General features: G+C 35.1%; 1 protein-coding gene across 2 annotated transcripts in view; it reads left to right on the top strand.

Annotated features, from left to right (window-relative positions):
- Window positions 1-25885, top strand: part of LOC138701015 (deleted in lung and esophageal cancer protein 1-like) — a 168793-nt gene that overhangs the window by 105467 nt on the left and 37441 nt on the right. Inside the window, exons 4-11 of one of the 2 annotated variants that reach the window (XM_069827510.1) lie at window positions 5330-5604; window positions 6946-7210; window positions 10362-10549; window positions 13133-13360; window positions 16856-16977; window positions 19852-20046; window positions 21203-21400; window positions 24643-24867. In XM_069827510.1, coding sequence (XP_069683611.1) covers window positions 5330-5604; window positions 6946-7210; window positions 10362-10549; window positions 13133-13360; window positions 16856-16977; window positions 19852-20046; window positions 21203-21400; window positions 24643-24867 — 1696 coding nt within the window. The remainder of the gene's footprint in view (window positions 1-5329; window positions 5605-6945; window positions 7211-10361; window positions 10550-13132; window positions 13361-16855; window positions 16978-19851; window positions 20047-21202; window positions 21401-24642; window positions 24868-25885) is intronic. The other variant, XM_069827511.1, reaches the window with a different exon arrangement.

The following is a 25885-nucleotide window of genomic DNA, read 5'->3' as shown; positions in this document are numbered from 1 at the left end:
ACGATCGGCTTCCAGTTCGAATCTTGGTTGGGACAAGTTAAGACTGGTTCACAATAAACCGAGAACGGAAACGACAACGATAACGGAAATATTGTTAAAATAAATACATTTAAATGTGAGCATTCACAATTAACTTTCACGTTCCCGTTTCCGGGCTCCGGCAATCTTCTCGTTAATTGTGAATGTTCACATTTAAATATATTTATTTTAACATTATGTCTCGTTGTCGTTTCCGTTCCCGGTTTATTGTGAACCAGCCTTTACCTGGCTGAGGTTTCTCGCCTCAACCCATTGAGAGCAAATGCTGGGTAACTTTCGGCGCTGGACCCTGGACTCATTTCGCTGGCATTATCATCTCATTCAGACGCTAGATAGCTATAAAGCGTTGTAAAGTAACTAGGTAATTTAATAATAATAATAATAATAATAATAATAATAATAATAATAATAACCGTCTTTTATTCTCTGTTGTTATGATAAAGCAAATATAAATGACACTCAGGAAGAAACGCAGAATAAATATGGGGGGGGGGAATGCCTGTTATTATTCGGTTGAGAAGCTTTTGTCATCCAGCCTGCTCTCAAAAAACTTGAAAGTTAGAATTTATAAAACAGTTATATTACCGATTGTTCTGTATGGTTGTGAAATTTGGACTCTCACTTTGAGGAACAGAGGTTAAGGGTGTTCGAGAATAAGATTCTTAGGAAGATATTTGGGGCTAAGAGGGATGGAGAATGGAGGAAGTTGCACAGCATAGAACTGCACGCATTGTACTCTTCACCTGACATAATTAGGAATATTAAATTCAGAGGTTTGAAATGGGCAGAACATCTAGCATGTATGGGCGAATCCAGAAATGGATATAGAGTGTTAGTTGGATGGCCGGAGGGAAAGGACGTTTGGAGAGGCAGAGACGTAGATGGGAAGCTAATATAAAAATGGATTTGATGGTAGACTGAATTAATCTTGCTCAGGATAGAGACCGATGGCGGGCTTATGTGAGAGCGGCAATGAACCTCCGGGTTCCTTAAAACGCATTTGTAAGTAATTATGATCAATTTGTGAAAGGATCTACTCTATTTCATAATTCTGTCCTTCCCCTTCCAAAAGTGTTTCCATTTCACATTCAGCATTTTATCAGTTGGAAAACAAAAATATCTTTTGTCAGAGCCTTTGGTCCTTTATAATAATATAAATAAGCATGATTTTATTTCGTCCTTACACAGCGCAATAATTACCCATGCTGATGAAGATGCCCTTGCATTACAACGAAACATCCAGATGTGAACGTGCAATATAATAATAATACAGTCGTGTGATATCCATTACTATAGCGTATACAAAACACTATCGAATGATTAAATATGGAATGTCAACAAAATGCTGATAGCGAGAAAATATATCATAGCTCCAACCATAACTTGTTATTGTTTTAGACTAGCTTAGAATTAGGTAACGGCTGAAAGTGCTGCATTATTTTGCTTCTCCGGAAAGGCAATAAATAGTTCATTAAAATAGTGTGACTTCTGTAAGAATGTCGACAATCATAATGTGCTGTATTATTTATTGCATACCACACTGCTGTGCCTTCTTAAATTACTTTATGAACATTAATATTTCAGAAAGAGTCACGAATTGCAGTGATGAGCGGCAATTAAGCCGGCAGTCAGTGTACGCATTTCATAATGACAAGTCGGCTGTGCGATAACTGGCCGGGACCCGGTATTCCTTGTTCCCGAGAGTGCCAATCTCGAGAATACGATTCTCGGAACTGGCATTATCGGTCAGCTAGTCTCGCCTACGAGAACGAACGGGAGTAAGAGGCTGTTTGCCCGACTCTAATCTTGGCTACCACAAAATCTGTGCACGATGGGTTCCACAGCAACTGAGTGACCAACACAAAACTCAGAGAATGGCCTCAGCATTGACATTCTTGATGCGATATCACACAGATGGAGACGCCTTTCTTGATCAAATTGTGACTGGTGATGAGACCTGGGTGTCTCACAACACCCCAGAGACCAACGCCCCAAACACGTCAGTGGCATCATCCCTCATCACCCAAGAAACCGAGAAAATTCAAACAGCTCTCTCAACACAAAAAGTCATGGCTACTGGGTGTTCTTTTGCTGGATTTCATGCCAAAAGGCACTACGATCAATGCAAATCATTATTGTGAGACTTTATGAAAACTACGGCGAGCCATCCAAAACAAGAGGCGAGGAATGCTGTCGAGAGGAGTTGTGCTTCTTCACGACAATGCCCGCCCGCACACTGCTGCTTCAACTCGAGAATTGCTGGATCAATTCGGTTGGGAAATCTTTGATCATCCGCCCTATAGTCCAGACCTTGCTCCTAGCAATTTTCACCTTTTCACTAAGCTGAAAGACTTTCTGGGTGGTACGCGTTTTGGAAATGATGAAGAGTTGAAGAAGACAGTGAACACCTGGCTTAATGAACTGGTGGCAGAGGAGTATAACACGGGAATTCTAAAGCTAGTGAACAGATACGACAAATGTTTAAATGTAGGTGGTGATTATGTAGAGAAGTAAAGGAAGCTTCAGTTATGTAACAGACTTTGTTTTTTTCAAATAAATATATATATTTTTAATTATTACAACAAAACGGTCGTTATTTCCTGGATCCCCCTCGTACAATACTGATGATTGAGAGGCATTGGTGAGTTTCGAGGCAAATATCCGAATCTCTCATTTTAAGATCATAAATGAAACTGTGTGTATGTCGATATATGTAGGCTGGAAGTAATATAACTGTGCAGCTTATCCCTTGGTAAAAGTACAACAAAAATTCTAATACTATATTAGTTCCAAATTAATACTTTTCTTAGAAAATAAAATAATTTTCCCATAAAATGTTAACAACATTGTACCGGTACTCAATAAGTAGGCCTGCTATCCGTAAGATTCTGATCTTTACTCTTATCATTGAAGAAACTGATAAGGAATGATTCATCCTTTGCAGTTTTTAAATAAAATGGACGGTTTTCTTGCAAATTAAATAAATAGATTGACACATATCGTTATTTCCTGCTATTAGGAACTCTGGCAACCATACTGTAGTGGCTAAGGGACAGAATGGGGCTATGCAGATCTGAGTTTTTGTATATTCGTAAGTGAGCCGGTGATGCACTGTTGCCAAACTGTGCAGACATTCAGCCTAATTTTTTAATTAACCACGCACTTAATTACAAAAACATATAATAGGTTTTATTATTTAATTTAAATATATTCTACTGCCCACTTCAATCTGCACAGTTCTATCACTTCAACGTTGTATGTGTATATTTATAGACCTCATCAACAATGAAACAATTTGCCTTGAGAGTTGTCAGAAAGTTACGGATAGATTTGGACTGGAGGAGAAACGTTTGCAGTTTTTATTTTCTAAGTTACTCATAGTTTTTATTTTTTTTATTTTAGTAAGTTATTTTACGACGCTTTATCAACAGCTTAGGTTATTTAGCGTCTGAATGAGATGGTGATAATGCCGGTGAAATGAGTCCGGGATCCAACACCGAAAGTTACCCAGCATTTGCTCATATTGGGTTGAGGGAAAACCCCGGAAAAAACCTCAACCATGTAACTTGCCTCGACCAGGAATCAAACCCAGGCCACCTGGTTTTGCGGCTAGACACGCTAACCGTTACTGATAGTTTAGCGTATTATAATGAATAATAATTGTTCTATATTAAGGTTACAAAAAATTTGTTCCAAGGTCTAATATCATTCATCGAAGACTTAAATGCTTTACTATAAAAAGGACTACATTTTGTAAGAAAGTGAATTTATTTGAACTATAATTAAACTGATATTATACGTACATGAATACAATTGCAATAGTTTGTTGTCAAATTAACGATATGTTCGACTAATTGCTAATAAATATTGCTGGTGTTTTCAGTCTGTAATTTGGTGATTTTAGAATATATATTTTACATTTTGTCTCGTATCTTGGCATTTAACACAAAATAATGTTATCAGAAAGATTACAATTTATAATTCAGCTGTTAAAAGAAGTGTGGACTGATCCCTGGGAAATATCCTGCTGGCATCCATGGTTTGGACTAATATAAAACATTCTCTGGATTATAAATTTCTTATTTCCGGTAATAATAAAACCATATTAAAAAAATATATATGTTTATTTTGACAAAAACAGATCTAAAAGTTTATTCTTAAAATGTAATTCTCATTTTATAAATTTTACGTTTTATATCAAAATTCTCATCATCCTTTCAAGTCGGAACAGGCCTTGATGCCTATACCCTGAAGTTGAAGAAGAAGAAGAAGAAGAAGAAGAAGAAGAAGAAGAAGAAGAAGAAGAAGATATCAAAATTCTGTTTCAGGCAGTTTGACGAGCAAATTTATGAGTAGAATATCAAAAGAATGTAACATTTTTCTTTAAAATTGGATTAGGTACCAGTAGTCTATATTCATTTTAGCAATTAACCGTATTGAGATATGAAATCTCTACACACTTAAAACAAGCTTGTACACCAGATAGGAAAAAAGATTCATATATGACCATCACTTCCCCTTAAGCTATTTTTGGAAACAGTGTTTGTCTTAAAATTCGCATTAATATAGTCCAACCATCGGGTCAGTGCCCCCGTAAGATATGCGAACTGAACCTTAATTCCTTTTCAGCCTGGCAATTCATTTCTCTCCCTGTATTCCTATTTCTCTCTTTTCTATCCCTCTCTCTTTCTGTCCCCCACTACTCACAATTTTGAGCCTCCTTGCGGGACAGTTTATTTGCACTTGCGGTCCAGTGTTGTCAACTCAACATGAATACTGTAGCATGGAGTGGTGAAAGAAATATTATTAAGCAAGTAGTAGTATTTTGCATAAGTCAATCAGCGTTATTAGACCTACTTAAATTAAATTATGAATAAGTAATAATTAACCTTACAGTATTATAAGCAATATTCAAGAGACATGACACTGTTTGACGGAAGTTTGGCAACATCTCTATTCGGCAAGGTTCGTGGCCTGTTGTTTGACGTAGTGGGAGAGAAACGGGTGGAATGGGGTGAGTAGAGGCTTTAACTTTTCCAAGAACGACGACAGCGCTGAAGGTGCATAGATCCGATGGTCCGACAATAGTAGGCTAGTCTTATTTTTAGTACCGTATTCATTCGTTTGTTTAGAACATCTAGATAGGACAACATTTAAAAGAAAATTCAACCAGACAGTTTTGCAAGGTTCTGTAGTAACAATAGAGATAATTTCAATAATGCACGAGATGCATGTGAAAGTCTGTGATGATGGATACAGAAACTAATGAAGATTGCTCCCATTCCTACAGATTTTTGTCAGCAGAAGGCGGAGGAGTTGAAGGATGCCTTTAATGAGAAAGAGGACAGTTACATAAGTAAAATACTTAACAAGTCTGTTCCAACTTTTCCGCCTGTTCCACCTCGTAGATTTCATAGGAAGACAGAAGCTCTCCGAATAGAAACCAATACGACACATTTCATGAATGATAAACGACCATTACCTTACAAATATCATCCCACTGTCTTCAGAGCCGAACCTTATTATGTTCAGTTCGCCAACTTCGAAATTGGAATCACATATGAGGTATGTGGCAGTGTACAGTCTTTTCTTGAGGATGGACAGCAGGCTAACCTAAGATAGCACTCCAAAGTTTTTATGTTGTTTAGTCAATTGTCCGAAGACAGGTTTGAACCTCACAAGTGATACCAACAAGGCACCACTTACGAGGCAACTAAGCCAGGAGATAATGGGGTAAGGTAGCCAGTTCCTTTCTCCCTCCATTGTATACATCGTCGATTAGCTACATATTACACTAATCAGATTTCAGATGCATACAAACAATTTTATTGTTCTTCCTCTGACACATATCGTCAAGTGGGATGTAGGCCTACTGACAGAACCTCAATCAGAGGCAAAAGTTTATACAGTAGAGCATCGATTATCTGAAACAATTGTTCGGACAACGGATTTTTCGGATAACTGATCATTTACGAAAACAAATTGTACCAGTGTCATAGGAGCAGTATCAATCAAAGAAACACTGATATTAAACACAAAACTGTGCATACAGTATGTATTTTGTATCACACATCTTACAAATAACACAGAGACCTGAGTAGTCTAGTTTGACAAGTTCAAAATGGTCATGTTGTTGTTGTTTTCTAATGCCAGGCGTTTGACAATAAAGTCATTTGGTCATTAAAGTAGCATAGGTCTACAGTTTAGGAAAAAAAAAAATGTTTTTTTTTTTTTTGCTTCAGAGCTGAGACTCGTTTTTTTTGCCGCTAAATCTCGCAAACAGTGCTAGAGAAACTTCTTTTGGCCTGGCCTCCAAACTCCCCAGATCTAACCCCTCCTGACTTCTTCGTGTGGGGTTTTGTTAAAGACATAGTCCATTCACAGAAACCCAGGAACATTGATGATCTGGGGGTAAAAATTACTCAAGCTTTTCAACAAATCACTCCCCTTATGTTACAACGGACATGGGCTGAATTGCATCACCGTTATGAGTTGTGCAGGGTGCGCAATGGGGGTCATGTTGAGCTCTAAGGAATCTCCCATCTTTCAGTGTTGTATGCACGAAGTTTCAACAAATAAAGTTCAGTAGTAAATGTTTCATGGTGTTTTTATTTTATCCATACCCGAACGGATCACACTGTACATACTTTAATAATTCATAGGTATCAGTACATACGGTACTTAGTATTTTTATAACTTAGAATAAATTTATTAATTGATTTCGTTATGTTAAACATTTATTAATAATTTATTTTAAAATAAAAGACGTACTTTTATTATCCTTTGTGTTACTCTGACTCTATTTTTTTTTTAGATTCGTTATCATTTCATTATTAAAATTGTAAATTCGTTTGCTGCGTTTGTATGTAACTCCAGCTGATTAATCCTGTGTTCTTCTTCGTACAGAAATACATCACATTAAAGAATGTCAGCAAGGCGGTGGGAAGGTTCAACATAGTTCCCTTGCATCGGCATTCAAAGTTCAAAATTTCTTGGAACCTGCTGCCAGGCCATACCAGGATGGTTGCTCCTGGAATGTCTGTCCGACTTAAGATTCAGTTTTGTTCAGAATCTATGGACGACGAGAGAGAACAACTTATTATTACAGTTCAAGAAGGAAAATTGCTTCTTATTACACTGACAGCGTTCAAGCAAGCCCCTCAGTTAAGAGGTAATATTACACAACATTTGGTTATTGCTGAAGATGGTGGCCCCTATTTAATACAGTGGGAGGACAGTGAATTAGAAATTAAAAAAAAATGTTGTATTTTATGGCTTTATTTAAATTTATACTTAATATTTTCATAAATCAAACCTCAAAGCTCTCTAGTGGCAAATGACCAATGTACCATCATAATCATGTCAAAAGTGATGTTTCATATTCATTTTTTCACTACTTCTATTGTTAGGTGGTCAGCATGCTGGCTTCAAGTTCTGGATGTCTTGGGTTCGATTCCTGGATTCCGTTCTTGAGAATTTTTTCATCAAGGAGACTGGTTCCCGGGTGTCTAGGTAGAGTCTTGAAATTTGTATGATTGGGAGTGTTCCAGGTTGTTAACAAACCTGTCTTTAAACGTTGTTGTTGTTTTCTAATGCCAGGCGTTTGACAATAAAGTCATTTGACCTCTTGCTCTCCAATATTTTTCAAAGATATTGTCATGGCCAGCCACTGAAGCACAGATTTTGAGGTGTTCCGAATCCATTTCTTGGTTTGAGTTGCACAATGGGCAGTTAGGGGACTGATATATTCCAATTCTATGCAGGTGTTTGGCCAAACAATCATGGCCTGTTGCCAATCTAAATGCAGCTACAGACGATTTTCGTGGTAAATCGGGAATTAACTGTGGATTATGATGCAGAGAGTTCCATTTTTTCCCTTGAGATTGTGTTATAAAATTTTGTTTGTTGAAGTCTAAGTATGTAGATTTAATAAATCTTTTCACAGAGTAATACATAGATTTAGTAACAGGTCTGTAAGTAGCAGTGCTGCCCTTCTTTGCTAAAGCATCCGCATTCTCGTTTCCCAGGATTCCACAGTGGGATGGTATCCAATGGAATGCAATTCTTTTATTGAGTGATATTAATTGAGAGAGCATTTTAGTTATTTCTGCTGTTTGAGATGAAGGTGTGTGTTTAGAGACTATTGATAGAATAGCTGCTTTGGAGTCTGACAATATAACTGCATTCTTAAATTTGTTGATGTGGCATAGAAGATTCCTGAGACTTTCACTTATTGCAATGATTTCTCCTGTCTTTAAATAAAATCCAATATAACAGAATTTCACTGGGCAGAAACCTAGACACATATTTTAACGTCACATTGTTGACAATTAACGCCATATATGAGCTCAATCAAAAAGTGCTAAGATATGCTAGAAAGTTAACAATGAATTTTTATATTGATTTCCACATAAACAGATGTACTAGGTGTGATCATCCACCTCTGCTTCAGTATGTGGACATGAGGCCAGCTGGTCGGTCTGGGTCCTTAAAGGGCTGTAGCACCACGGATTATGATGATGATGATTATTATTATTATTATTATTATTATTGTTATTTTTATTATTATTATTATTATTATTATTATTATTATTATTATTATTATTATTATTATTATTACTATTATGTGCGTATAATATTCTTGAAATTTGTAAAATACGGTAAGATTAGAACAAGAAATTCATAATTCGTTTTTCGTATTACTCTTCGAAAAGATTTATTAAATCTACATGTTTAGACTTCAACAAAGAAAATTTGATAACATAATTTCAAGGGAAAAAATGGAACTCTCTGCGTCATAATCCACAGTTAATTCCCGATTTACCACGAAAATCGTCTGTAGCTGCATTTAGACTGGCAACAGGCCATGATTGTTTGGCCAAACACCTGCACAGAATTGGAATATATCAGTCCCCTAACTGCCCATTGTGCAACTCAAACCAAGAAATGGATTCGGAACACCTCAAAATCTGTGGTTCCAGTGGCTGGTCATGATAATATCTTTGAAAAATATTGGAGTGCAAGAGGCCAAATGACTTTATTGTCAAACGCCTGGTATTAAATAACAACAAAAACAACAACATAATTCGCCGTCCACCCACTGTAGTTCAAGAGAATAATTTAGTTTTTTGTTTAGTTTTTAATATAATGAGATAAAGTACTTCTGATTAGAAAACATAAAAACCATTTATTTTGTAGTCACTGTTTTCTTCCATGAAATATGGACAGAAATTTTATGATTGATTGGATAACATGAATTCCTACACTGATGCAATTGAGGGGTTTGCCGGAAGAAAGGCGGATAGACCTCTACGCCCTTCTTCGGGAAAACAGTTTAAAATGTAGTGAATAATTCGCTAATTATAGTAGCGAAATTTTGTTTTGACTGTACTGTACATACCTGCAGGACAGGGTTGCGTGCGTGCGTGCGTGCGCGATTTAGTCAGTCAGTCTACAAGTAGAGCTAGTGCTGCGCGTTACTGCATACTGTACTGTGTGTGTTTTCTCTTGGTAGAGACTAAGCAGATATATATAGTTCAATTTAGTCAGTCCAGTTGTTTCCTTTGACTGCTTTTTATGTTCATTATTGTCCTTGCTTTAAGAGTAAACAAACTTATGAAACTCATAGATTCAAACGGAAATATTTTGTGTTCTATAAAGAGATTTGTTACAATATTCAGATTTTTGGGCTTATTGTTATCAGGATTATACAAAGAATAAATTTTATTTATTTATGTTCACACAAAATGGAGATTTTCTTTTTCTGTTATATTCAGAGATTTTGCTTTGCGTACTTAATGTCTACTCAGTATATCTGAAATAATGTAAATTACTTTAGAAGTAGATAATAAATATCATAAAATGTATCTTTGTTTCAATTCCGTGTGAAATTTAAATCTGAAATCTACATTAAATCCCCTAAGCAAATCATTATGTGGATGAAGGGCATATAGACCGAAGTTTTATATGGTACAAATATAAGGAAATTTAATAATATAAATTGCCTAAATGCTACAAAACATTTATACTCGCTAAGATTTTTAATTTAATGTATAATTTTGTTCACTATCTGTATAACATTTTATTCAGGTGCGTTTTAAAATCTTAGATTGCCTGTATCTCAATACACCATATTGACGTATACGCCCTTTTTCTGGCAAACCCCTCAATTACAAATACGTGACAGTGATAGAGAAGGAAGGAAACTCACTTTCACTCTCGGCTTGTTAGTCCGCAGGTCTAGAGAAGGCACCACTGCTGTACATTAGATGCAGATTGCTCACCCCACTGAAGTTGTAACATCACGTGTTTTGCCCGAACAGTTTCCGAGCTGCAACATAAGGAGAGACACCAGCTGACCAAAGCCCAGAGGGTTCATTGCACCACGATTGACTGTGGACCAGCCTTACTGAGCGATCAGGTGCACTTGCAACTCACATTCTACAATAACGGCAGTAACGCGAGATTCTGGTTCATCAGCGAGGAAGAGTGGAGCAAAGAAGAGTTCGAGGTAACTGGGACTTTTATGCACAATTTATTGCAACTTTTCCATGATTCTTAACTTCATTTTTAGTTTATTCGCTCTGTTTATACAGAAAAACAGTATATACAGTAGATAGATAGAAAGCGGGATTGCCAGTTGGCAAATAATTATTCGAATTTCGGGAATTCTGATTTTCGATGTGCATTTTGAGAGTTTTCAGGTAATCGACAATATTTCCTTTAAAGAAGATATACTTTTCATAATACAGGGTTTGTCATAACGAACCATTTTTGGGAGTATGGATTGATTTCAATTTGTCCTGGACTCAGCACATAAGCTTTCTCTCTTGAAAGCTGTGCAAATTATGTTATCCTTTCAGAATTCTTACAAAAAGCATCTCTCTTCCAACTTTAAAAGTAGTCTACTATGCTCATGTACTTTCCATTCTCTCATACGGTGTAATGCTCTGGGGCATGTCCTCTGAAGCAATAAAAATATTTAAACTTCAAAAGAAAATAATAAAAACAATGAAACAAGTCCCTATATGCACTCCAAGCATAGACTTTTTCAAGAATGAAATATTTTACCACTCCACTGCATCTACATTCTAAAAACAGTTTACTTCATTCATAAAAATCTTAACTGTTTTGAAAGAAACTCTGAAGAGCTGCCAACAACTTGCATTATAAATTGTCGTACTGTTACCAAAAGTCTTAACAGTACTTCTCATACAGGTATCTTATTATATAACAAGATACCTGGAAATAAACATTTAAATTATGAATATTTCAATACTAGAGTAAAAACTATTTCGCTTCAGTCCATGCCTTTCAAACTTACTGATTTTTTACATTAAAGCCACAAAATGGATTACCTACCTTCATTACTGTTGCACATAATTTTTCTCCTAACAATATTAATAATAAATATACAGAATAACTAAGATGAAGTCTCTTGGCTCTTAAAAGATCAATCGCTTTCCTAATAAATCACCTCAGATGATAACTTTGTGTCATGGAATCTCATTATGTATCTTGTCTTATTTAATCTATGTTAATTCTTCTATTTATTTTAATGTCTTTGTAAACTGAAAAGTTATTATGTATCTTGTTATTTATTGTATCTTTTGGTAGTTTTACTATTTATTTGAAGAACTTAAGTATGTTAAAATGAAATTCATACTAGAATCTTATTTTGTTTATGTGAGTGTTTGTGTGAGTACCTATAATCTGTAATAGATTGTACAGGGAATAAATAAATACAATACAATGCAATACAATACAGTACAATACAATACAATACAATACAATACAATACAATACAACCTTTGCCTAGAGGTTCTATGTAAAAGCAAATCCATATAAACACACTTGACTATGATACCATAACAAAGTTAACTATTTTTCATTTATTTTATTTTGTATTTTTCATTTTTATATCTATATCTGTATCTTTTATTTAGGTAGTATCTATTTGTCTGTTCTTCCTTTTTTTTCTTTCCTTTTCTCATTTTCCATTTTAATTTGTATTTACACTTGTATCTGTTTAATCTCTTTTTTCATGTTATCTATGTTTTTTTTTTTTTTTTTTTGTAAACGAATATCTGTACTGTCTATTGTAATTGGGGCTTTGCCCTGTTATAGGCATAAATAAATAAATAAATAAGTGAGTGAGTGAGTGAGTGAGAGAGAGAGAGTGAGTGAATGAGTGAATGAATGAATGAATGAATGAATGAATGATTAAATTTTTTAATTATTCGTTTTTGCTTATATTCCACATCAATATTCGTGTGCCCATCATTTGCTATTCTTAGCTTTTTTCAAATGGCCGTATTCTTGAATGAAATCGGGTAATTTTAGGAAGAGTAAGTAATTACAGAATTAAATAAATTAATAAGTAAATGAGTGAATGAATGAATGAATGGAATGAATGAATAAATAAATAAACTAATTACCGGTAATTAAAAATAAATACATAAGTTAATTGGGTGGCCGGGTGGCTCACTTGGTAGAGCAGCTGGCTCGATCCGGGGTTCGATCCCAGGTGGTAACAGAATTTTTTCTCGTTGCCAAACTTTCAGAACGGCCCCGAGGTTCACTCAGCCTCCTATAAAATTGAGTACCGGGTCTTTCCCGGGGGTTAAAGGCGGCCAGAGCGTGGTGCCGATCACACCACCTCATTCTAGTGCCGAGGTCATGGAAAGCATGGGACTCTACCTCCATGCCCCCCAAGTGCCTTCATGGCATGTTACGGGGATACCTCTACCTTTTACATAAGTTAATTAATTAAAAGTAAATAAATAAATAAACTAATTAATTAAAAATAAATACATGACTTAATTAATAAAATAAAATAAATAAATAAATAAACTAATTAATTAAAAATAAATACTTGAGTTAATTAATTAAAAGTAAATAAATAAATAAACTAATTAATTAAAAATAAATACATGAGTTAATTAATTAAAAGTAAATAAATAAATAGATATAATATAGTGCTATTTTGATAATCGTCACAGTTTTATAGAAGGAATAGACGACGGTAATCAAAGCTCCACTGTACAGTTTTAGGATGTGTGTTTAATGTCTTTGTGTTTGATTTTCCTTGAAGGATTTCGTGTGGTGGAAGAACAGCATCCTGTTGCCTCCATTCGACCTATTCCCCCGCGCCTTCTCTGTGGACAAGGGTGACAACATTGTCATCCACGTGCTGTTCAGACCTACCAGCCCCGGTCTGCATGTGGAGAAGCTGTACGTGATGTGCGACAACTACAGTTATGAGGAACTCGAGATCATAGGTGATGGCTTCTGCTTCGAGGACTTCTACGTCATAATCCAGGTGTTCCAGCCATTCCTCTACTTGTATTACTATCATTTTAAAGGGAAGTGTTTTACCTGCGGACATATTTTGTTATGTAACTACATAGGCTATGTTATGTGGAAGGGTGAATCGTCAAAAACTGCGTAAGTGTAATACAGGAGTAAGGAACAGTGCTGCGACTATGTCAAATGTCAGTTGCTCAGTAACAGATACATCGTACATGTTACAGACCTCATCATCATCATCATCAGCCACACAGTTTAAGCCTCGTTTGGCTCGTTCCGGTCTCATGAAGTATATACATTTTAAAATTGTTGAAGCCATCTTTTCCTGAGTCTACCTATGTATCGTTTACCAGTTGGTCTGTAGTCGAATATTAATTTAGGAATACGGTCTTGAGTCATTCTTTCAACTTGTTGCTTCCATTTATTCTTATATTCTGTGAGTTTTTCAATTAAATTGAATATATTCAGTTCTAGTCTGATGTCTTCATTGCGTTTCTTGTCTAAGAGAGTTGTTGTTGTTGTTCTCTAATGCCAGGCGTTTGACAATAAAGTCATTTGACCTCTTGCACTCCAATATTTTTCAAAGATATTATCATGACCAGCCACTGAAGCACAGATTTTGAGGTGTTCCGAATCCATTTCTTGGTTGGAGTTGCACAATGGGCAGTTAGGAAACTGATATATTCCAATTCTATGCAGGTGTTTGGCCAAACAATCATGGTCTGTTGCCAATCTAAATGCAGCTACAGATGATTTTCGTGGTAAATCGGGAATTAACTGTAGATTTTGATGCAGGGAGTTCCATTTTTTCCCTGGGGATTGAGTTATCAAATTTTGTTTGTTGAAGTCTAAGTATGTAGATTTAATAAATCTCTTCACAGAGTAATACGTACATTTAGTAACAGGTCTGTAAGTAGCAGTGCTGCCCTTCTTTGCTAAAGCATCCGCATTCTCGTTTCCCAGGATTCCACAATGAGATGGTATCCATTGGAATACAATTCTTTTATTGAGTGATATTAATTGAGAGAGCATTTTAGTTATTTCTGCTGTTTGAGATGAAGGTGTGTGTTTAGAGACGATTGATAGAATAGCTGCTTTGGAGTCTGACAATATAACTGCATTCCTAAATTTATTGATGTGGCATAGAAGATTCCTGAGACATTTACTTATTGCAATGATTTCACCATCAAAACTTGTTGTTCCATATCCAAGAGATCTATAAAGGGAGAAGAGACAGCACGTAACACCTGCACCGGCACCTTGTTCTCTGGAGATCAAGGATCCGTCGGTGTATAAATGAAGACAGTTTTGTGGAGGGTACCTAATAATAATTGTCTCTAAAGACAATTGTTTCAGTATTTCAGTGTTTACTTCTGATTTCAGTATTTCTTCTGTTAAATTTAGATTATATTCTATATTTAATAGAGTTAAAGGGTTTGGTTTAATCTGTAAGTTTTCTTTTAAATTCGGGATATTGATTTTCTGTTTTAATTCTTGAACAATGGATATGAAACTTTTTTGAGTTTTCAATCTACAAAGAGGACTGTATGAATTCCAATTGTTTCCTGGTAATCTGATAAGTTTTTCATATTGAATCAGTGCTTTTTCTTCTATTGTCATTTTGATGCTGTTAATATTAGTGAGGAATCTCATAGAATCTATTGGAGTTGTTTTGATTCCACCAGTAATGAGTCTGAGAGCTTGGTTTTGAACATATTCTATGTCGTTTATGAAAGGTGAAGTAATTAAAATTTCTCTGCAGTGTCTAAGAGAGTATAACCTGCTATACTCCTCAAAAATCTCATTTCTGTCACCTCGATTCTTTTTTCTTCGGATTTAGTAAGAGTCCAGAATTCAGAGCCGTACAGCAACATAGGGACTGCCATAACTTTATAAAATTTTTATCTTGTTTCTTTGCTAGTGTATTTTAAAGTTCTTTTTATTACCCCACAGAAATAATTAAATTTGTTTATTTTATTTGTAAAATCTTCTTTTCTTGCATATGAGACATTACAGCCCAGATAATTAAAAGTATTAATTTGTTCTATCATTCTTCCATTCAACACGATTTTGGCTCTAATTGTTTCTAATCCTCTAAAGGCTAACACTTTTGTTTTAGTAGCCGATATAGTTAAGCTATTTTCTTTGCTAATTTTGTTTAATTTAAATTTTGCCATTTGTAGGTCATCTTCAGAAGGACGAATTAAAACCTGATCATCGGCAAAAAGTATCGTATCTAAGTTTATGTTTTTTATTTTAAAATGTACTTTCAAATCCATCTGCCACTTCAGCACGATGTCGTCCATACACACATTAAAAAGTGACGGTGACAATGGGCAGCCTTGTCTTACTCCTGTGTGTATATTTATATACTGGTAATATGTAACTCTGAGCCACTGCCATTGAATTACAGATGAAAGGTGGGATAAACCCACACGCACTTGGTTCATTCGAAGGGATCCATTGTGCTATCACTAGAATTGAATTTTGACGTGGGCAAGCAGTAACCAGCAAATTTTACAAGGAGTCCTCTCATATAGGGAAAGAATTTTTTCTTATGTGCTGTAAATCCATGACTCTGGCCTCCCAGCTATACTTTCTTTATGAAGAAAGCTATGCCGGGATTTATATTGCCTTTAAAGACCAGCCTCATGGTCTAGTGGTCAGAGCTTCTGGCTATAGTTCATGAGGTCCCGGGTTCGATTCCCGGTTAGAACACAGGAATTTTTCCTTAAAGGGGATTGATTATTCCTGTGTTCGTCCATGGTCTGGAATTTAGGTTAAGTTTAGATTTAAGACCTCTCCTGGCACCACATTATCATAATCATCCTATCACATCATCGGGGTAATGTAACTCCGCCTTCCAGGCGCCCCAACCTCAGAAGTGGGTTACAACTAAGCCACGGCCAGGAGGGACCAGAAATGTCGAAAGACAACCTGGTGGCATTGGGGGGGAGGGGAAATGGCTATTTGTTGCCCTTCTTTACAATCAATTACAATTTGGTTATTAGTGTACAAATTTCAAATTACAGACCTCATAGAAAACGATTTGTTAAACTGTTGAATAAAGAATGGGTAATAAAATATACCGTCTGTTCAATTTAAAATTTACTCTCTTGCAGTGGACACGATTTTGAGGAAAACATGTCGATTTAGTTTTCGAGGGAGATGTTCAAAAGCACTGCATGGAAGTAGAGCTCACACGCTTCCTTGACCTCGGTACAAGGAAGTAATGTGGTCAGCACTACGTTCCAGTCATCTTTTACCCACAGAAACTACTGGTACTCAATTTGGCAGGAAGTTGAGTGCATCTCGGAGTATCCTGGAAATTATCATTACTGGTACTGCACAAGAAAAATCCCGCCACAACCCGGGTGCGAACTCGCATTTTCAGTCAGCAGTCCGTTGTTATATCAGCTGAACTAGTACATCGGCTAATTCTAAATCATTAATTATCTTTGAATTATTTCTAATGTACTTATCCACTGTGTACCGTATCTCTTTGCAGAATCTTGAAAAAACATTTCCAATCGACATTGAAGATGACGAAAATGCTTTGCATTTCTTGGATTTGGGTGGTAGTTTACCTACTGGCAAAGTCAAAAACACATTTTCCGTTTTTAATAACAGGTATGTGAAGTCGTTATACATATTTTCATAAAAAATATAAAGTATTACGCTGTAAATAACATATTTCAAGATTTTCATAAAAACGAATGTTTCCAGCATCATATAAAAAAAATGGTTTTCGGCCCCTTATGTCATGTACAGCAATTCTTTTGGTAAAACTATTGAAAAGATTTTGTTCATATTTAGTATCCATGAGTCAATTTACATGGGGATGATATATACAGCGTTTTTCAAAAGTAACGCATAATTACAATTAAAACTGAATGATGGGGTTTTGGACAAAAATCTGAGAAACGTCAAACCTTGTATTTAGAAACGAATATTTTTATGGAAACAAAATATTTTTTCCATACTGTTGTGCGAGTTATGACATCATCGAGAACACTTTTAAAATGACACATTATAGTTTTTTTTAACATCATCTGAAAGAGCATATTATTTTTATGCAATACTTCATTTGTTTTTACAGAAGCACTATGGTTATGGTTACTATGGATAGGCCTACATTTTGTTAGTCCCTCTCAATAATTCTCTAATTTTCTGTTAAGAACATCTTGTTTTATGTTGATTTCATCAATAAAACTGCTTTCATAACAAGGGACTAACAAAATCTATCAATAATAAAATCATGACCATAGTAACCATAACCATAGTGCTTAAGAATATAAAACAAATGAAGTATCGGTATTGCATAAAAAATATGCTCTTTCAGATAATACAGTATTAAAAAAAACTACTGGATGCCATTTAAAAATGTTCTCGATATCGACATAACTCGCACAACAATAGTCGCAAAAATATTTTGTTTCCATACATAATAATATTCCTTTCCAAATACAAGGTTTGGCGTTTCTAATCTTTTTGTCCAAAATCCCATAAATTAATTTCAATTGCAAACATGCATTACGATACTTTTGGAAAATTCCATAATGAAATAAGAGGAAGGTAGAAAATAGGAAAGACTGGAGAATGCTGGGTTTGCAGTGAAAGATCTACTCTGGGCAGAACACTATGTCTGAATATGAAAATAATAATTTTTAATAAGAAATTAAGTTAATGAGTTTTTTTTTCTTTTGAGACGGTTAGAAGCAAAGGGGTGTAAGTGACATTTGTAAAAAAAATTATTTAAGTGCATGCACGGTAAACTAAAGTACCGGTATTTAAAATTTCAGTGGTAATTTTAACCACATCACACATTAACATTTAAAATTAAAACTTTACGGAATTTACGAATACTTTGTAACTTTTAATCACATTTTCTCGAAAATAACTTAAGTGCACTTACACCCCTTTGCTTCTGACTGCTTTATTTATAAAGAGATAGCAAAATAGCGAGTTACTGAGAATCAGCTTCAGCGATTATTTATTATTTAGTGTCTTGTATAAAGTTGTATGACAGATGAAATAAATGGTATAAACTAGAGTTGGGCAACACGATTCTTTTTCAGATGTCGATTCCAACGATTCAATCATACATTACGAATCGATTCTAACGATTCGTTCACGATTCTTCTCAGTCTGCGATTCCAACTATTCTTTTGAATCGTCAACGAGTTCATGATTCTTCATACTCTGCGATTCCAACGATTCGTCAACGAACGACTTAGAGGACACTTTCTTTTGCAAACCATGCGTAGAACAAAAACGTTCTACATCTCTCTCATAGATGGCATAAGAGGCGAGACATTGAATTGTCTCTTTCTCATTGGCTGGAACCATTCAGCATGACCTCCATTAGTCTACAAAATTACCCAAGATAATGTTTCTAAATTATAATTTATCAACTGAACCTTATTATGAAGTACATTTGTTGCATTACATCTCTATTTAACTATGCAAATTTCAGGTTCGTGTTCATTATTTTTCACACTTAACAAATGCAGTATTTTGATTTCACTCTCGCTCTGGAGCATTCGGCACGGTTCGGAAATGTCCGCTGACAGGTTACATCAAACAAGTAAATAGAATCGTGGGTTACGATACCATGTCAATTCGTTACTATTCTTTTGAACGACGATTCGTTACGATTCTTTTGAACGACGATTCGTTAATACCACGAATCGATTCTTACGATTCTTTATTATTAGTCGTTCGAATGAACGATTCATTCACGAATCGACCCAACTCTAGTATAAACTCAGTATTTCTGAAAAGTTTTCGCCAGAGACATTGATTCTTGTTTACATAATTATTTTAACTGTCGAAAATGTCTTCAAATAGAGTTTTAAGACTTCATGAAATCTCATACCGTATTACGAATTAATTAGAAAAATTAACACATACTTCCGGTATGGTACGAAAATAAAACAAAAAAAAAAAAGAAAGAAAAAGAAATTGCATTATAAGAAATCAATAGTGTTTGGTAGTCTACAGGATAATAAAAATTCTTTAAGTGGATAAAAAAAAACATTTGAGAAACGTTGAAGCATTGTATAAATTCTATATATCAGTAGTTGTTGCCATGATATAAAGAGATTCAAACTGTCTGCTCCTTGTCAAGTTTAGTTAGCAGAGAGTACAAACTAAATATCACATACTGGTATCTACTACAAACAAGCTGCATTCAGCGAAACTGTTGTCAAGTCTTCAGTGCCCATATGCTTAATTAAATATAAGCTAAATAAAAATAAGCAAGATGTGGCAACGTAGTCTTAATGAATACAATAACAGACAAAGTGCCAGTAAGCAAACTTTTTATTAAATGTCAATAACTATAATAAGTGATTTATCTTAATTTATGAAGCAATAATGCTCTAGATCATAAAAAAATTGAGTTGACTTTGTCGCTCTTTTCTTATTTCGTAGATAATTTTAAACATCCCATTCGTTTTGTACTGTCACCAAATGACATAAAACGAAAATGTTAATTTCCAGTTCGCTTGAGATGCTTTACTGTTGGAAGCAAAGAGAAGCAGAGATAAAATGTACGCCACCAGAAATCATATTTAATATCCCTGGACTGTCAGTACTGCCCAATGTGGGAACGCTTATTCCAAACTCCAAAGAGACTTTCACTGTTTTCTGCAGTTTCCAAGGACTACCAATTGGTCGCTACAGACAAATACTGCAGTAAGTTAGAAATTACACATAAAAATACTGATTTTGTGAATATGTTTTCTACGTCATTATTATTATTATTATTATTATTATTATTATTATTATTATTATTATTATTATTATTGTTGTTGTTGTTGTTGTTGCTGTTATTATTATTATTATTATTATTATTATTATTATTATTATTATTATTATTATTATTATTATTATTTGGGTATTCTTATTCGTTTGTTTCTTTGTTGTTTTTTATTTGTACTTTTATTTTATTCATTCATTCATTTCGTTTTTCATCCATTCATCCATTTATTTATTTGGTTTATATTTATTTATTTATTAGCTTATTTATGTGTTAATTAATTAATTAACTAATTTAATTATTTATTTATAATATGTATTTTATAATTTCAAGGAAAAATTGTTCTGGGGCCGGGTATCGATCCCGGGACCCTTCGCTTAGCGCGCGAACGCTCTTCCGACTGAGCTACCCCAGGAACTATACACGACACCGTCAAAATTTTTCCTTTGTATCCACACGACTCAAATTAGTTGACAAGACGCCAGAACTCAACTATGAGTGCACACAAATACTTGTGTGACTTAAATTGTGACGGTGTCGTGTATAGTTCCTGGGGTAGCTCAGTCGGAAGAGCGTACGCGTGCTAAGCGAAGGGTCCCGGGATGGATACCCAGCCCCGGAACAATTTTTCCTTGAAATTATTCAAACCTGCTTTACAGGGAGCTACTACTTGAAAGCCAGATTTGTATAATATGTATTTTATATTTTATTAGTAATGTGTAATAGAAATTATGAAACACCCTGTATAATTTTTAAGTCACAGGTCAAATTTTTGCAATGGAGTAGGCTATAATTCATTGAAGAGATTAGAACATACATTTTTTTTAAATATAGCTACAATTAATTAACATGACCTATTAAAACAGAGTGTTTGTGATTGTGGAAAATATAGTGTACTGGTAGGCCTACATGTTTACATTCTTTTTCATACACTGTAAGAAGAACATTAAACATTATTAACTACAAACGTAACTTTCCTTCTGAATTCATATAAATCGTGTGGAAAAAATAAAATATTTACTTTATACTGTGATCATTGGAGACACATTTGCAGTTAATAATAAGCTCTCACTGCCCTTGTTTATTTTTCAGGTTGTTTATCGTTGATGTGCCATCTTCGAGTGTATCAGAAAAATACAAATCACATAAACTCGACCACAGGCGATGTGTTGCAACTGGCAGGACAGTGGTGGATATCCTTGTGGCTGAGATCGAGGTGTGGCTGGAGATCTTACCCATCATAGTCACACTGGATCCAAACTTCATCAGCGTCACAGGAAGCAAATTAAGGTGTTACATTTCTGTACAAAGCTAAACTGAATTGATTATTATTGAAAGGTCACATGTCCAATTTTTTAAAAATTGAGTTATGACCGCCATCATATTCTTCTTAGTGTAACGCACCATTTGCTGAAGAAAAGACACAAGTATGTGCACTGTACCGAGTGTTACAGTGTAAAGAAGTTTCCATTTAGTATTGAAAGAGCACGTGTCCAGGACATGTGACCTATCAATAACAAACTTTCTTCTTTTCCTGTCATTCTTTGCATGATGTATAATATAAAATCTCATGATTCCATTCTTTGTTTACAACAGTTACAAAATGCCCAGTAGTTGAATCATTAGAGAAAGGAGTGCCTAAAGATCAGAAAATACACTTTCAAATTTCACAGTATTCAATTATGGTTTTTGATGCCAAGTCCCGGGTACAGTGGTTGCATATGAATATATTGATCGAATAATTTCACATACATTCAAGTTACTTCATAGAAGTAATCTGATGTATCCTAATGACTTGAAACTGCTTGAAAGTGAAGCATATTATGGAAAAGTTCCAATAAATAAGAAGAAAGTTGAATATGTCAGAAAACTTATGCAGTATGTACTTCCTGAATATCTTCAGTTTTATGAAGAAATTCTCCAGTGGCTGATAGAAGAAAAAAAACAATGAAAATGACTAAAAACTTCAGAGGAAGTGTTTAATGAAGAAACTTAAAAGTTTTATGCTTTTAAGAGATTTTGCCTTAGCTAAATAATGTTCTTAACAGTTAAATTCTTAAGTATTTGTTAGTCGGTAATAGTTAAAACACATTTAACAACATAAAAAATTAATTTAATTATGTTTAGTTACTGTTTATTATTGAAAGGGCACAAGTCCATCATAAATATTATTTTTTTACAGTTAAGTTTTAGTGATGTTACTATTAGTTTATGGATGTAAATGTTGTTGTTGTTGTTTTCTAATGCCAGGCGTTTGACAATAAAGTCATTTGACCTCTTGCACTCCAATATTTTTCAAAGATATTATCATGGCCAGCCACTGAAGGACAGATTTTGAGGTGTTCCGAATCCATTTCTTGGTTTGAGTTGCACAATGGGCAGTTAGGGGACTGATGGATGTAAATGTAACTTTGTACCTTTGTCCTCGAATAAAAAATATCTGATTACACTACAAAGTAACATTAGCAAAATAAACATTTTTTTGCTTCTCCTGTAAAATTTACAAAAGTGGACATGTGACTTTTCAAAAATAACAGTTCAACTATATAGTAACGTGACATATGTGACATAGATTAGAGCACTTCTGTGCATCCATAGCCATGTGTAAGTAGGACTCAGTCAGCTTTAATCACTTCGTTGGAGCTGAAGTAACGATATCAGTTGTATTATATGTTATTATTGATTCATATGCTGTTTTTAATTACTATTAATTGAGAGTTATATGCTGGCTGTTTGAAATATTCGTGGATTGGTCAGTTGTATTATGTGTTATTATTGAGTCATATGCTGTTTTTAATTACTAGGTATTAATTGAGAGTTATATGTTGGCTGTTTGAAATATTCGTGGATTGACCGAGGTTTTAATATGTTTCTTATAATGTAGCAGCATTAGTAGCCTATTTAATTTACAGTGAGCAAGGATACACGTGGTAGGCCTACCATTGAGATTTATGTGACTGTAACAGCCAGTCTGCACCATTACAGGCGAAGAGCTCTTTGAATATTATGTATCAGTGTGCCTTATGCCAACAAATTTAAAGATGGCAGTGCCTATTTGTTTGTGTTTTATTATATAAATTGTCAGCGATGAATTTGTAATTCTGCTGCCAGTAGGCATCAAAACTTATCTGCCTTCCATTTTTTATTTTTATTTCTTCACATTATCCTCGTTACTTAGCATTTTATAGTAACTGAGACATTAGTATTGCAGTTCTGTAGACCAGTATTTCTCAACTGTTGGGCAGTGGCCCAGTATTTTTTTTTTTTTTTTCGTTGGGGAATTTCATTGAAGTGAATTTATTTATGACTGGCAGAGTAACTATCTCATGCCTCCATGTTTTAAAGTTGCTACCATTGCACTTCATTAGAACCAGGTACCCAGCCTCGAAGCCGTTAGCCCTGTGAACTTACAGTATATTTGTTTTCCCCTATTATCATATTATAGGATTATCTAAGAAATTAGCAAGTTCTTTGTGATAGTGGAAGAGAAAGAGTGGGGGAAGGGAAGTGTCCGTGGCCCATTTCTTTTAGGGCTCATCCCGACATTTGTCTTATTACTCAAGGGAAACCACGGAAAAACCTTGAGCAGGATGAGGTGTCGTGCTGACGACAAGCCAGTTGGCTTCATTGGGGTCTGTATATGTTGAGGTGGAAGGTTGTCGTTTAATCATGATTTATAATATAAGTACAATAAAAAATACATAAAAAATATATACAAGAAAATATGTAAAATGCATCTATGTAGCCAATAACGTGATGACCATGAAACAGAGAAATAACATTATTAATGCATTAATAGATTTATGTCTGTCTGTAGAGTCAAGTGGTTGTTTAGTGTTCAAGTTGGTATTTGTCTTGTACGTTGTCGTTCCAAGGTAGAGGGTGGAGTACGCTCTTAGGTCTTTTATGTTTATCTAAAGCAGGATTGTAGTTACCCAGTGAAGAAATTGATGGGTTGTTGCTGCTGTACGACTTGGTGTACGTGCAGAAGGCTTGATTTGAAATATATTCTTGAATTGTGCAAATTTCTAGATCTTTATGAATCAATCTAACAGGTGTTATTCTAGGCAGTCTTAATGAATCTTAAAAGTTTGTTTTGGAAAACCTGTAATTTTTTAAGAAATGTAATAGGTGCATGTCCCCAAGCAGGACAAGCATATAATATTACCAACCCGGCCCAGTACAGGACTGTGGCATCAGTTATACTGGGCCACAAGATATCCTCCTGAAATTTGTTATTTTACTTTTCTAAGCATTATTCACGAAAAAATATTTTATTGTGGAAATATTTGTAGGAGAATAATTTTCCTGATTGTGTCGAAAAGTGCAGATCCAGTTTGTATCCAAACTCTAAATTCTAAAATGAAGTTTCCATTTTCTTGGTGGGAATCAAACCTCAATCTGCTGAATTTTGGCCATATAGCAAATAGCATGGCACAGGAAGAAAAATTAATGGGAAATTGGATTTATTATGGTGACTATAATTCCTGTACTTTAGTACTATTTATTTTGTGTGTTTTGCTTTCTTTCAGATGTGACGGCGTTACATCTAAAAGATTAGTCACGGTATCCAACAAGACAGCTTCAATGCTGACATGTGAGTGGCAGTTAGTGCCACAGTTCGACAAGCCTGTGGTTTACGTCAGCTGCATCCTCACCATGACGCCCACAGTGTTCCGCATGTCTGCTCACAGCTCTGTCACTTGTGTGCTCAACATGTTGCCTCATGATCCGGGACGGACAGAAGAGAGGTTCAGGTAACAACAAAAATGTCACCAAGGCAGCAGGGGCGAATGCTAGTCACGAAAGTTGGCTTGGTCTTTTATTCACAGGGGAAGATGGATACTTACTTACTAACAAATGGCTTTTAAGATACCCGAAGGTTCATTGCCACCATCACATAAGCCCGCCATCGGTCCCTATCCTGTGCAAGATTAATCCAGTCTCTATCATCATATCCCACCTCCCTCAAATCCATTTTAATATTATCCTCCCATCTACGTCTCGGCCTCCCCAAAGGTCTTTTTCCCTCCGGTCTCCCAACTAACACTCTATATGCATTTCTAGATTCGCCCATGCCCTCCCTATCTCAAACGTCTGGATTTAATGTTCCTAATTATGTCAGGTGAAGAATACAATGCGTGCAGTTCTGCATTGTGTAACTTTCTCCATTCTCCTGTAACTTCATCCCGCTTAGCCCCAAATATTTTCCTAAGCACCTTATTCTCAAACACCCTTAACCTATGTTCCTCTCTCAGAGTGAGAGTCCACGTTTCACAACCATACAGAACAACCGGTAATATAACTGTTTTATAAATTCTAACTTTCAGATTTTTTGACAGCAGACTAGATGATAAAAGCTTCTCAACCGAATAATAACACGCATTTCCCATATTTATTCTGCGTTTAATTTCCTCCCGAGTGTCATTTATATTTGTTACTGTTGCTTCAAGATATTTGAATTTTTCCACCCCTTTGAAGGATAAATCTCCAATTTTTATATTTCCATTTCGTACAATATTCTCGTCACGAGACATAATCATATAGTTTGTCTTTTCGGGATTTACTTCCAAACTGATTGCTTTACTTGCTTCAAGTAAAATTTCCGTGTTTTCCCTAATCGTTTGTGGATTTTCTCCTAACTTATTCACGTCATCCGCATAGACAAGAAGCTGATGTAACCCGTTCAATTCCAAACCCTGCCTGTTACCCTGAACTTTCCTAATGGCATATTCTAAAGCGAAGTTAAAAAGTAAAAGTGATAGTGCATCTCCC

Source organism: Periplaneta americana, chromosome 6, assembly GCF_040183065.1.
Source record: "Periplaneta americana isolate PAMFEO1 chromosome 6, P.americana_PAMFEO1_priV1, whole genome shotgun sequence".
NCBI lineage: Eukaryota > Metazoa > Arthropoda > Insecta > Blattodea > Blattidae > Periplaneta > Periplaneta americana.
Note: the sequence above shows the minus strand (reverse complement) of the source record. Positions and strands in the feature narration are given on the sequence as shown.